Below are 14,985 nucleotides of genomic sequence, written 5' to 3'. Positions count from 1 at the left end.
TAGCTTGGATTGGAATTTCAGATGGAAAAAATATCAGTTTTTATTCTTGCAGTGTCATTTGGTAGCATTAAATGGACATCAGCACAGTTAACAGTCAGATGCAGACAAGATTGGTTAGCTGACATCTGATTAACTTTAGATGATGAAGGTGATAGATAATTTGGTTTTTCTTGGGCTTAAGAATAAAGGACGAAGTATGTTAGTGGAATAAAAGGGACATCAATCTTAGGGAGAAAGGCTGTGACAAACAGACAAGTTCACATAGGATAAGGACATTTCTGTGACGACAAAGTTCAGAACTATTAAAGTTAAAATGATCTTTTGGGCAAGGAGAATTCATCTACTTTGGGGATGTGATAGAAGTGGACGAAGGACTAGAAAAAATGACTACACTTGGCCTGCTGAGAAATGAAGAAGAAATATAATAAGAAAGATAAGATGGGCCAAGATTAAAAGAATTTCCTTGGAAGAATTATTGTTGCTGCTAAGGATAGATCAAGATAGAGAATACTTTTGTTTGCCTGTGCAGTCACCAGAATTGAGCCTTACAAAAAAATAGGTACATAATGGGAAATTATGTATTGATATATTACGTAGTTTGGACCACCACTTATAAAACTATTTTCCATGACAACCAGACTATGGCTAAACTGCAATATTTCAACTCTCTTCTTTAACCTTCCTCACTTCTTCCTAACCTTAGTATAAGATAAATCAGAATGCTAATTTTGTTTGGTATGTTTGTGTTAACTCACCCATTTGATTTTTGAGGGTAATAATTGTGAGAACCTAGCCAATTGTGGATTATTCAGTAAATAGTGGTCAAACCGTGGCTTAGCATAATATGTTAATTTATGTATTTCTTCACTTTCTTTGTGCTTCTCCATCTTTTTCTCTGTCACATTCATATACAGTCCAGTGGTGGGATTCACTTACCTTCCCTACCGGTTCGCAAATATGAACTTGCCCACACACTGCATCTGCGCATGCGCACTGCTTTCTGTGCATGCGCAGTGTTCCCGCATTACATCGGGGTGGGTGGGTGGAGCCTCCTGCAGCCACTACTACCAGTTCGTCCGAACCAGAAAGAGCCAGCTAAATACCACCTCTGATACATCAGACTATATTTTCTGTCTAAACTATAAGGTTTTTTAAAATTTAAAATTAGCTACTATCTAGATTTTGTTAAAATTACCCCTCTTTTCCGCTGATCAGGTCCAGTAGTTTTATCACACAGTTTTCTAGTTTTCTCACCTGTTGAATAAAATTATATTTTATTTTGGGAGGTTTAGCTCATTAATGCTTTGAGATGCACATCTGGGAGGTCTTTTTCAAATGCAAATTTATATTATCTCTCTTGATTACTCAGGATATTAAATGGTTGTACTACCTCTCATGTGTTTGCACACGTGCATGGGACTTTGAGGTAGATAGGAAGGGGGAAAAAGCTCCAACATAATCCTTTTAAATGACTTTGGTTTAATTAGATGCGGAAAGAATGGCACATATTATCCACATTTTGGCAGCAGGGAACATTCTTTTCATGCTGTCTGGATGTGACAGATGTGCCATATTGTAGTTCCTTTGAAAATCAACCATTTGTGAATGTTGTCTTTAAAGAGTTGCAAGCTAACTAGTCTGCACTCTGGTATTATTAAGGTTTATTATTTCAATGAAGTGCCGTCTAAAGGATACTGATTAGAATAGCTGTAGAAATAACAGGGTTTCTAGAACGAGATGAATCTCTAGAAAACTAAAATAACCAGAGATAAAGCATTATAAATGCTGAATTTATTCATGCATCTAAACTCATGCAACACATTTTTGCAATAAACTGCTTTGGGTTCTGATATTCTTGGGATAGATACAGTTTCTCCAATCAATATCTATAATATAATTATTAGTATAAATAAACTGGATTTAAGGATTTATATTCTTCGCAGTTATCTGTCCATTAGCACTCTGAAGATTGGTCTCTTTCAGAGAGTTGTTGAAGCCACTTGGTGGTTTATCTGCATCCTCAGAATCATCTGAATTAAGAGTGTAAATCGGTGTGGAACCTTCTTGCCACTGTTAAAGGACTGCATTGTAAACAGGAGATAGTTGCTGTGGTATCTGTCCCTCTGGTGAGAGAGTGCTATTCAATTTTAAAATAGATTATATATATCTAAGGATATGGATATAGGGCCCAATGTTCAAGTTATCAAGATCCTTCTGAATTTTGAGTCTATCTTACAAAGTGTCGGCAATTTCCCCTAGCTTGTTGTTGACCTCAAATATTTTAAGTTCCCCATCTATCTCTCATCTCAGATAATTTATGGAGATGCTGATGAGCACTGGGCTCAAGACAGAACCTTGAGGCACCCCACCGTATGCTTCCCTCCATGTAGACGTAGTACATTGAGAATTACATGCTGAATGCAGTCGGTCAGCCAACTTTGAATCCATCTGCACACTTTTTGCTCCTTCTGCTGCTAATGTACCTAAAATCTTTTTAGATACATTAGCAGCAGAAGGAGAAAAAAAAAACACTGTGCAATCATTGAAATTGAAATTCTTATGTTAAGGGACACCTAGACAGTAAGTCTGGTATGATCTGTTTTAACAAACCCACGCTAGCTTCAAGTGATCAATATCACTTCAAGTGATCAATTGTTCATTTCTAGGTGCTCATAAATCTTCTAAATCTTCTAAATAAAGTTGTATTGTTAACACAATTCCTAATATAATTTGTAACTTAGCCTAACAAAGTTGGATAAAATATTTTTGTCCTTAAGCCTAAAAGTTGGGAAGATGAGAATTCTAAGATCCCAAAGACTATAGCTAGAAACATCACGAGCAATAAATATTCTGCTTAGCTTATTATTATACAGCGAATCCAGTCTGTGAATATAGGGAATAGACTATTTAGACAACATGAACGCTCATTGGTTGTATATAATTGAATAAAATAAGCTTATTTAGCAGGTGAAAAAGAATCTATAATAACAAAATCTAAAAAATAATCAAGTCATTTTGCTGTTTTTCTTACAGAAATGGTGGTGGCCGCAGTGGGACATTTGTGCAATCAGTATTGTTTGTGAAATGCTACAACACCAAGGGCCGTTGATGTATTCCATGCTGAAGACTTTGAGGAATAATAAGCCAAATATGGTGGACCTTCTGGTAGGGTTTTTTTAAACTGTACCACTAAGTAGAAAATTATACCAGTTCTCGTAAAGCATAGTGACATTTTGGTGATTTATGTGGAGTACTGTTCATAAAAGCAAGCCTGTTGTTTCCTAAAGGGGATAATGAAATCACTTGACTTATAAAAGTATTTTTATGCTACTTCTTGAGTCTTGTTCAAGGTGTGTTAGACTTTTTGTGCAAATGTAACAACTTTAAACAGAACACCCTTATTAATTTTCTTTTCTGGCAGGGCAACCCAAAAGGAGAACCGACTTTGTATGGCAGAAATAATAGTCATGTAAAATGAAGTGTCGGATTTTCAAATTATATATTTTATAAATAGCTTAATCTCCTAATATTTATCAAGACTGTGAATTTCAGTTTGACATTTAGCATATTGCATTTAATTATGGTTCTTCTATCTTGCAGAAAGATTAAAAGAGTTCAGAAACAAAGGACCAGGAGCAATTATTTCCTTGTGTTGTACTTTGTGAAACTACTTGAAATGTAGAAAGGCTGAAAGGCCATTGGTGTTTTATGTAGGTGCAAGTATGCACAAGCTTATATAACAATTCAGTATGTCAGGATACAGTCTATTTTGTTCATCATTACTATAAGAAGTTGTGTCTGTCCTTTAGTCATGAAGAAATTCCACTGCCATCATTTGACAGTTTACTAAAAAGTCTCTTTATATAGTGAAACAAAGTATTACGTGATGCTGAATTTGTTATTTTCTTTCATTTCTTACAAGGCACATCTTTTTAATCTAAGTATTCTGCATATGGCAGACAACGTTGTATATCTCTATGATCTTATTACCAACGCACATATGTTTTCCAGATAGGGTCACAGTGGCCCTGTCTAATAGATTCAAAAAAAATCTACACAGAAAACTTTTTCATTAAATATTTGTAATTAATTCACTATACAACTTGACTTTCTTTAACTCCCCCCTACAACTAACTTCTTCCCTTTTCTTGTTTTGTCTCTTCAGGATCAATATAAATTCTGCTATGAAGTGGCTTTGGAGTACTTGAATTCTGGCTGATACTGCAAGTAACGTTGAGGCAAAATGTTTCACTAGCACAGTCCAAGCGAGTTGCTTCATGATATCTGTGTGTATGAGATGAGAACTTCTCAGTGTTACACTTTAATTGCTTTGTATTGGCTCTTTTTAAGAGCCCAAGAGAGTCTTTCCAAAAATGCTTGCACTGCCCATTTCCTATAGTATGGCTGTTGCTTGAGTCACAGTCCCACACTCCCACACCAACACACTCTGGGACTGGACACCACTATCATGCAAACCCATCGAAGAGCCTACTATACCTGCCTAGTCATCTGATCAATCCAAGAGCACAATTCTATTCTTAATGACAATGTTTGTACCTTTCTGTTGTACTATTTTTTTGTTGCCAGTGATCCTTGTTATTGTTAAAGACTAGTGTACATTTTTGTTCTGTGGAGAATGCTGCCTAGCATTTTGATACTGTATTTTAGTTATATTTGTATTGTATTTGCTCCTAATAAACAAAGCACGCGTAGCTTGAATTGAACTAAAAGCTATGCCCACAGACCACATTAATCTTGCTGACTTCAATTTTCTGTCCAACTTGTATTGTTTCAGAAGAAGTGATTTGATATACATCCATTAAGAAAATGGAAAAAATACAGGAGGATCAGATTACTATATCCAAAGCTTTTCCCGTTTGTTTATATTGTAAATATTTTTTATTTCATCAAATTATTTATTCATTAAAAAGAAATCTTTTGTGAAGCACAATGACTGACAATCATTTTTATTAAATCTTGGAAATGCTTATTGTATTATATTGTAAACATTTGTTTATCCTGTCTGGATTTTCAGCTTAATAAAGTACATATTTTATAAAATCTAATTTAATATATAGCATTTTATGGCCCACATTTGCCTTCAGGAAAAGCTAAAGGTTTCCACATTTTCTATTCAATATAGCATACACTAAATAGAACTTTGATTCTTTATATTTATGACTCAGCATTAGAGCATATCTTGCATGCACGAATCTCCCAAACCTATTCTGTGGTCTCCAATTACAGAAATTGATAGTGTTAGTTGACTTGAAACTAAGAAAACTGGTTTAGAAACAACTGCTCATTCAGATTGACAGCAGTAGATATAGCAAATCACTTATTTTTTTCTTACTAGTGTTTTAGGTAGGTAGAGACAACTTCTTTTCTCTCCGTTTTTTTAGATCAGCTGAGTATTGATTTGATGATTGTGACATATATTGACTGATAGGCTTCTTGCCCAAACCTGATGTGGGTTGAGAGAGAGTGCCTGGCCCAAAATCACCCAGCTGGCTTTCATGCCCAAGGCAGGCCTAGAACTCACAGTTTCCTGGTTTCTAACCTGGTAGTTTAACCACTAAACCCAACTGGCTTTCTAAAGCAGACAAACAACTCTTTCTATTTTTGCTCCTTTGCTTACCACGGTGTTCGCCCCCTATTTTTTAATTTTTTTAATTTATTACTAAATGTATACATTTGCCTATTCTATTATCCAAAGCTGCTCAAAATATGAATGTTCAGGGCTAGCATAGTGCTCCACCCTAAAGGAGTCTATAATCCATGACGAACCAGTTTGGGCCTTATAGCAGCTACATTTTAGTATCAGTGACAGAACAGCAATTAAAGACAAGAGAGGGTGTAGTAGAGGAGGGAGGAAAATTCTGAGCATTCACATCAGTCCAACCAGCTGATTCTGCATGTATAATATATCATGGTTGTTACTCTTTGGGAGCCACTCACATGGAGCCTTCTCACATTGCAAGAGCCTGCATTATTTGAAGGATACATACCTGAGCTATTCCACATGGTTTCTAACCATGTCTAAATGAGAACAATTATCTTGAACCTCAGTTTATTTTCTATCAGTATGTGTAACTCACTGAAGTTGGTTGACAGAATGCTGATCTATGTTGCCAACTGGTTGGTGCCCTTGACTGCTATCTTGTGTCCTGAATACATAATTCTGATAGCCTGCACACGTACTGTATATATTAAATTCACACCACGCCTCTTACTATCTAAATCACGATATCACATTTACATTATCTTAAAGGTACTTCCTGTGCAGAATCTCAGCTTTCAGTGACTTAAAATAATGTTTGTTTGTTTAGATTTAAGTCCCATTCTTCAGAAGCTTTAAAGAGACCAATCTAGTGCTCCTTGTATTATTATATTTGTGGGATAGGGGCATCTGTGGGGTGTTGTCCAAAAAGACAAGATGGTGTCCACAACTATCTGAACCAAAACTCTGCTTCCTTTTCAAGTGTATTGGATGCACAGTGCAAGTAAAAATAGGCAGGGTGGCAGGCAAGAATTTATAACAATTCCATAAATAGGCAGTACTTTCAGCTTTTTTTCAACAGGTTCTGTTCCTGTTGTTGTTTTTTAAAAACAAAACAAATCCTTCAGCCTAGTGTTAGCAAAATGCCAACCAAAAGACAAAGCCCCCAAAACAGCTATTGAAGAATGCCAACATAGCTCTGAGCATTTTTGGAACACTTATCAAGGAAATCCTCTGTTGGAAATAGTGCTTGTTTGATGGTCTGCCCATCAAAGTTTAGTTTAAAAAATAATCATAAAGAAAGAACTCAGGCAACTAGAAACTGCTTATTAACTATACTTGGCCTGCAATCTGAAAATCACTATTGAAAAAAGTAGAGAAATACTAAATGTACTTGATCTAAATAAACCCAGAGTGCACTTTTGATGAGAAAAGTGCATTTTTATTGCCTAAATTACATTCAGAGACCTATATAACAGAATGTAATAGTATAAGATCATTGTGATGTGCCCTTTATTCATTGCCTATGAGTGATGATAGTTAAAGAACCAAAAACTTAAAACCTGGTGGTCTTCACTTAATATAATTATAATCATCCTGAAGCAGTGCTATTATCTAAATGGATTCTGTTCACAATTCATGTAAAAGAGAATAATGTACTTTATTAAACTGGTTCTTTATTACATCCCATGGCAATCTTGATTTGTAAAGTTGTAGCAATGAATATAAAATATAGATCTACCTGGGCTTGAAATTATTGGAGACACAAGGCAGGCGTTGCTTTTCTACCTGAGAAGAGGAAGAAACTCCTTGAAGGCTTAATTATCCAAGTTCTAACTTCGTGTCCTTTAGTCCTTGTAGGTGTTGCATCAAATGCCTGCAAAGTACCTGCCAAGTTATACTTAAAGGGAATTGACCTTTGCTGAGAACAGCTTTAATTTGTATCAAAGGCACACAGCGCTTAATGCCAAAGCTATCTATTGTCTTTCTTGTGGTTGAGTGCTAAAGAGAAACAGTCTTCCTCTCTTCCCCCTCCACCTGAATGCAGCTTTATTGACCGAACCTGGATCAGACTGTGAGTCTGAGCACGCTTTTATTGGATGTACTTTGGAGAAGACATCTTGGCAGACTTCAGCAGGAAAGCTAGCATGTTAGAGGCAAACCATGGAAAAACCTGCCACTCCTTTTTAATAGTTTAGAAACAGAATTTCATAAGCTTTCCCTAATTTCCAGGAAAGTTTTTAATGAAGGAAACCAAGTGTGTTTACAGGTAGTCCTCAATTTGCAACCATAATTAAGCCCACAGTCTCAGTCGTAAGTCTTATTGATGGTAAAGTGGGCCACTATGTGAGTGCCCCCAATTTTACATTCTTTTTTTGAAGTGATCATCAAGCAAACACCGCAGTTGTAAAGCAAACACACTGCAATCATTAAATGAACCCACTATGGGGTGGTTTTGGTCTGAAACTGAAATAAAGAGCAGTCTAGCAAAATCATTTTGAATCATAATCATGTGACAACATGTGAGCTGGTTGCCAAATGCCAAAAATGGGGTCATGTGAAAAAGGGTGAGATGTTGGAACTTTAAAAACGGGTACCACGTTTCGTTTTTAGGATCTGCCATAACTTTGAATATTTACTTAGCAACTGGTTGTAAATTCAAGATGGTAGCATGGTTGAGACCCAAAGCATAAAATGCAGAGGTGGAAAAGCCCTGTTCCTTCTTTTCCCCTTTGGAAGACACCCAAACTGCTATTAAGCAGAAAGTTAACAAAAAGGAGACTTGGTCCTACCCATTTATGAAATTCTTGCCTTGCTACCTGCAGCCTTGCCTGATTTTTATTCACCAGGCTTCCAATGCACATGAAAAAGGATCAGAGTTCTGGTCATAGGGTTATGGGCGCCATCTTGACTTTTTGGAACAAGCCCCACAGTTTCTACTACCCCACCCATACACATAATATCCCTCGGAAATAAATTCTCCCAGGGAAGAATTCAAGCTGACCAAATATAACCTTTCAGATGATTCCTTTATTCCCTTAAACCAGAACTAGCACTGAGGTCCTTTGAGATAATTTTCTTAACACACAGACACATACACACACACAAAATTGCTCTAGTTCGGGTCAGCAAACTGCGGCTCTGGAGAAGCATGTGGCTCTTCCTCCTCTGCTGCGGCTCCGTCACTGGTCAGCGCCACAGTTTTGAGAGGAGCCTCCGGTGGGGGCAGAGGAGAGAAGCACAGTGCGCCAGGAGAAAACTCTATGGCAAGGGGAGGGTTTCCAGTTGTCTCCACAATTAATAGGGCTTTCAGTTATGGCAGGTAGAGGAAAAAGTATGGCGCGCTAGGAGGAGACTCTATGGTGGGGGAACTGAACTTCCGGTCAGCTCCAGAATTGAACAGGGGCTTCTGGTTAGGACCTTTGTGGCTCCCGGTGTTTCTTTCTGTGGGAAACAGGTCCAAATGGCTCCTTGAGTGTTTAGGTTTGCTAACCCCTGCTCTAGTATGTTTAAAAAAAATATACAATCCAATATCAATTGTTTATAATGTAGGTAGGAGGAGAGCCATGTGAATCCATAATGGCAAAAAAACTCAAGCCTGTCAGCACCTTTCCTAACAAACACTATTAAAAGGCACCAGTTCTTGTAAGCGAGTTCTGACAACTCACTTTGTCAGATGCATTAATAAATGAATTTATTCATGTATAAAATATATTTGAGTTTGTTGAATTTACAATGTCATGTAACATCCTACATTAGTAGATAGGGGAACAGTAAAAGAAGGAGATGGAGTTTGAAAAATCACCACATTTTTTTTTATCGTTTGCATTATAAATAAAACACAGCCTTTAGTATCGTGCTGCACTTAAAAAATTGAATGTTTATGTTTTTTAAAAAAAATAAACCAGGTAAATGCACAGGAGCGCAGGTTTTGAAATAAAAGTGTTGCAAAGCTTCACAACTGCAGACTTGTGTAGCACACATTAGAAATTAGCTTTTCCTATCTAGTCTAAAAACATGTCTGATGAAGCAGGTCTTTCGTGGAAGAGGGAACAGAGGAAAATCTTACACTTCCCAGCTGCAAATATGTTGCCCTATCTGAGTGAAGAGTGAAAGGGATAGAGAAAAATGTTGCACATTGGTTCTACAGTAAGAACTATATAAACTGTTTCTCAAGTTCGGCAGCTTTCATGTGTGGATTCCAACTCTCAGAATTCTCCACCTAGCAAGGGAATTTGGGAGTTGGAATTCACACATCTGCAAATTGCCAAGGTTGAGAAATTACAACTAGATTAGAATATTCCTAATTCCGTTAACAATAAGGTTTATAAATGAAATATTGGAGAAGAAATATATACCATGTTGTGTATATTAATGATATTTAGCTACCCTATAAAATATAGATGAGCCATTAGGGGCAGGAGGAGGCAAGACTCCACTATTAAATATGTAGAGTTCAGTCCCTCCAGATGAGTGAATCTGTACTTCTTTCACAAATGTCCAGGGAAGGAATGAAGGCTGGTTTATCACAGATGTATATTTCAAAATCAATTCAAAATCTACTAATATAGATGAATATATTTCAACTTAATAAACAGGGTGTTCTGCTTTTTCTCTGGAGATATAGAATTGTGAGCTGAAACACAGAAGCCCCTTTGTTGAATGAGATTTGTACATGTTTTCTACTGAGTCATTGGATGCCATCTTTGTTATTTATATAGTATTATACCATTTGATACCGTAAACCATGGGTCGTCAACCTGGTCCCTATCACCTACTAGTGGGCGTTTCGGGATTCCAGGTGGATGGTAGGGACTTTGGAGGTTAAAACCTCCTTTTGAGCGAGTGGCAGGCGCGAGCGCACACATCACTAAACCAAAGTGCCCGTGCACTCAAACAAGCAAACACGTGGGAAGAGGAAGGGGAGGAGTGGAAACTAATAGCAGGGACAGGCAGAAGCAGAGCAGAGCAGTTACAAAATAGGAGAAAGAAAAGTTATAGGCAGGAGAGTGCGTGCACGCAAACAAGCAAACACGTGTGAAGAGGAAGGGGAGGAGTGGAAACTGATAGCAGGGACAGGCAGAAGCGGAGCAGAGCAGTTGCAAAATAGGAGAAAGAAAAGGTAGGAGAGTGCGTGCACGCAAACAAGCAAACACGTGTGAAGAGGAAGGGGAGAAATGGAAACTGATAGCAGGGACAGGCAGAAGCTACCACATACCTTGTAGAATCAGGCTTTAATGCTGTTAATCATATTATGAGCAAACAGAGAAACCGTCTGAATATCAGCGAAAGAGGAGACCTTCATTTGTTCCTTACAAAAATCGAACCAGATATCAAATATTTAGTCTCATAGCATCAGCCTCAAAGATCTCATTAATCACTAGTAAAGCTAATTTCAATTTACTTTATTGTTTTCTAATTAAACTTTATAAAGTTAAAAACATTATAAACATGCATAAAGTAGAAATAAAAAGATAAAGATAAAGCTGATAAAGGAAGACAGCCTGTGGCTTAGTGGCTAATATAACTGTCTAATATGTAACACAGCCCAGGTTCGATTCCCAGTAAGGGTATGGCTAGCTGATGAGAGCTAAATAGCTTGAAATAGATCTATACTAATCTCCCTTTATTTATTTATCAGCACAAATGCAACACAAAAAAAGATAAATGTACGTACATTTCTTTTTTTAAAAAAACACTCTCCTTTCTAAAAAATATTCCTCACTTGCGCAAAAACAGGTGGGTGGTAAGGAAATTTTTCCATCAAGAAAGATCCATTAGTGGGCGGTAGGTAGAAAAAGGTTGACTACCACTGCCGTAAACCATCCAGTCATTTTGGAGCTTGGTGCCACCTAAAGCCAATGAAATGGAGAATCAATCTCTCTCTCTCTCTCCCTCTCCCCCCCCCTCTCTCTCTCTCTCTCACACACACACACACACACACACAGACGTTCTAATGTCCCTGAACTTCTATGATCCCATGAGGTTGACTCTGCTTCATAGCTCAGTCAATTTATCTGAAACTAGTAAAACTAGTTAAGGGACAGAGGAAGGAAGGAGAGAAGGAGTGTATCTGTCAGGAATTTGCAGAAAGTCTGTTTTCCTAATTCTGTGAACATGTTTTAACCTTCCACCCAAGAGACTCAACAGGATTTTGGGGGAAAATAGTTGCAAACAAATGTATTCAACATGGACTAAGGCCATAAAGGGAGAAATATAAACAGTTTCATCTTTCTTTCTTTCTTTCTTTCTTTCTTTCTTTCTTTCTTTCTTTCTTTCTTTTTTGCCACTGGGGTGTTGGTAGTGATGAAGATATAGTATTTCCTTTTCTCTATAGAATATACAACAACAGGTCAGTGCAGTTATTGTTACTTTTCTTTTAGTGCTCGGAAGCTGGTAATTCTGAGAATTGGAAGCTATGGTCCCTATCAGGTCTGAAAAGAAAATTGCACAGAATTGCACTGTTAATGGAGGAAAGGCTATTTTTATTTATTCATTCTCATACTCAGGGCTTCCCTTTGAAGAACATGGCAGGCATTCAAAAGAAAAGCAAAACAGAAGCTTGGAGAAAATCAAAGATAAAAATAAGTAACTTGATTTCTGCATCAACACTGAGATTGAACTGGATATTTATGGGTAAACATGCCTTCCAGAGAACAGAACTGATCAGATATATATTTTTACTTAATTTTACTTTGCCTCTGCAGCACTATTTCTCAACATATAGGAAAGTGGTGTAGCTAGCCATGCAGCTTTATATAATGTAACTTTCAGAAGTCATGCTTTAATATGCAAATGTAAACTCATTAAAGTAAGTGCTTCTCTTTTCAGGATTGTGTGACAAAAACTGGATCATCCCAGAAAAAAATAGGATAGTTTTAACAAGTCACTGGCAGGAATTATATTTTGCACTCCTATATGTTTCAAAGTATTCCTATCAACTTCGAACTGAACCTGGCAGCAGCCATCTTTCTGTTTCTCAGTTGCCATACAGAGGAGAAACGGGGAGGGGGGGATGGTTGGAATGCATTACTAGACACAACAAAGAGTTTCTTATTAAAACCAAGGTAATCTCTATTGGCAACCAAAAAGGTTGTGGAGGGAGTGCCTGAAGAGCCCGCCAATTAACCTAATTGGTCAACATGACCTGCGACACTTGGGGATGGGGTTATTTCCTAGTTTAATTACACTGTAACCATGGGAAAGGTTTAGATTTGGTTTTGAAGCTGTGGCAATATGATGTACTCATTAAAGAAGACCTTTTAGAAGGAGCCAAGTCTCAGCATTCTGATTTGCTTGGGTTCATTAGTCAGAGTCTTGACAATTCCTTAATAATCAAATTCAAAATATTGTACAACACTAATAGTACAATAGTATTACAATAGTAATAATACACTGGATGAGAAGAGAAACAATAGCATGAGCATGGATCCAAATGTATAGAGGGCCGGGAATCTTTACTTTTGTTCCCTAAACACTTTTATAAGAATTGTAGTTTGAAACTTGGCTAGACATTCCAGATGGCAGCAGGTGACAATTTTGTGTGCATATAGCCATGCTCTTACATTCATTTCCAATATGCTTGTTACATGAAAGCATCTACCTGCTGCTTGTATTCCTTTTCTCCAGTAGAGAGGTTTTTGATGGTAGTCATCATGAAAGTTGCCACCCATGGTGCTTGTGTGTCATTTTTTTAGAGCTATGCATTCATTACAAGAAAAATTGTTCTGTGCATGCAGTTCCCTTCAATGGCATCCATTCCAAGCTATAATGAAATTATATCAAAATAACAACATGTGTGCCTGGATATCGCAACACAAGCTGAATCCTTTTGTACTTGCATCATGATTTCATGAAAGGCAGTCTGCCTTACAACATCACGGTGTTTTATCACTCTTTTGCCCTTACAATGGTTGCCTATGCTTCCTTGAATTTCATTTTTGTATATGTGTGGATATATTTGTAAAATATTCCCTATCTAGGGGATGCTTGCAGCTGGATTCAGATGAATTAAACTGTCATTAACTCCTACTTGTTAGTAGGAAATCCAAAACTTGTGTTATCATATGGATCAGTTGACTTGTTTTTTATTAAGGTTTCCTGCTCTTTTTTCTCCTTCCTGGATTCTACTGGTGCCTTACTTTTGTGTATGCAGAATTGGCAGCATTTGTTCCAAACATGTCACCTGCTTTAAATATATCTGCCTACATTTCAACACCAGAAATAAGAACATTGTTCAATATGACAGGCTTCACAGGCAATATCATTTTCCCGCATTCCTGCCCCTGCACATATTTTGTCTCTCAAGACCTACAGAGTTAGCCTTTGTTTAAACACAACAAAAAAGTCTAATTAGCAAAACAACCTGTTGCTTCACAACAGACTTTCTCTATGCACAACCTTTATCATTTACATAACATTACAAACGCTAAGCTAAAATACAACTTATAGTTATGGAATTATCGAGTGGCAGATCTTGCATCTAAAAGAGTTTTTCAACAAATTCTAGCTATGCAATTTATAATTTACTAATCCAATAGCACTGCCAGGTCATACCTATTATGATACAATTTTGTGAAGAGAGAGACACCCCCCCCCACACGTCAATGGCAGCCATTTTGTAACAACACAGATAACTTGTCCCTAGTCTAATGATCCTCCTGGTTCAAAAAGGCTGCTATTAGTCAAATGAAGTCTCCTAACAGTAAACAAAACAACAAGAAGACTTTAAAATCAAAATCGGAATAAAATTATTGTTCTCCAAGAAATGGTCCCTTTAACAATTTGGATGAATGACTTCCTGGGCGGGACTTGCTGATGGAAGCAGCTTAACATAGCTGCTCCCGAGTTCCTGGTCGCATTATCTGTTTAGATGATCGTCTATCAGACATCTGACAGGTACCTTATCGTTCAGGCAAGAAGGGAAGGAGAGAGGTCCAGCTGGGCAAAGTGCCCTTTTGATCTTTGCAGCTTTTATGTCTGCGAAGAGAGGGGGGCCAGCCAAAGGCAGAACCGTCTCCGTGCCGGAATCTCCAGCTGCTTTTCGCAGCACGAAGTAAGAATCCTCCCGCTTAGAACAACATTTGAACTATCTGATTTCAATACAAGCAGAGCTCGTATGCAAGAACTTCATTTGTTTATTTAAATCCTAGCTTAATTTTTACAAGATCTTCCTTCGTTAACTTGGCTATTTAAAAAAGTTTTTAAAATGGCGACGATGAATTCTCCGTAACAATGTTTATCTTCTTAATCTTCTTGTAAAGAACAGCTATAAAACTTCAAAGGAAGGGAGTGACTCACTTTGCCTCATAGCCGGCCAGCAGATTCTTTACTAATTAGTTTCATTTTTACAAGACTCTCTTTTATCAATCTTGCTAATATATATTTCTAATACAGAGACGCTTAAAATGGCGATGAATATGCTGAGCTCTTTCGTTACAATGCTTTTTTTCTGAAACCTTTTGCGAAGTCCTATGGAGTTAATA

At 37.3% G+C, this 14,985-nt stretch overlaps 1 protein-coding gene across 1 annotated transcript in view; it reads left to right on the top strand.

Moving 5' to 3' along the window:
- PTPRM (protein tyrosine phosphatase receptor type M) overlaps positions 1-4,975 on the top strand; it is a 495,619-nt gene extending 490,644 nt beyond the window's left edge. The window contains 3 exon segments of the mRNA XM_032222734.1: positions 3,034-3,056; positions 3,059-3,165; positions 4,166-4,975. Of these exon segments, the coding sequence (XP_032078625.1) occupies positions 3,034-3,056; positions 3,059-3,165; positions 4,166-4,219 (184 nt within the window). The 3' untranslated portion in view covers positions 4,220-4,975.
- The last annotated feature ends 10,010 nt before the right edge of the window (positions 4,976-14,985 follow it).

The sequence above is a fragment of the Thamnophis elegans genome, chromosome 8 (assembly GCF_009769535.1).
Source record: "Thamnophis elegans isolate rThaEle1 chromosome 8, rThaEle1.pri, whole genome shotgun sequence".
Taxonomy (NCBI): Eukaryota; Metazoa; Chordata; class Lepidosauria; order Squamata; family Colubridae; genus Thamnophis; species Thamnophis elegans.
The sequence above is the reverse complement of the archived record's forward strand: the minus strand, read 5'-3'. Positions and strand labels throughout refer to the sequence as shown.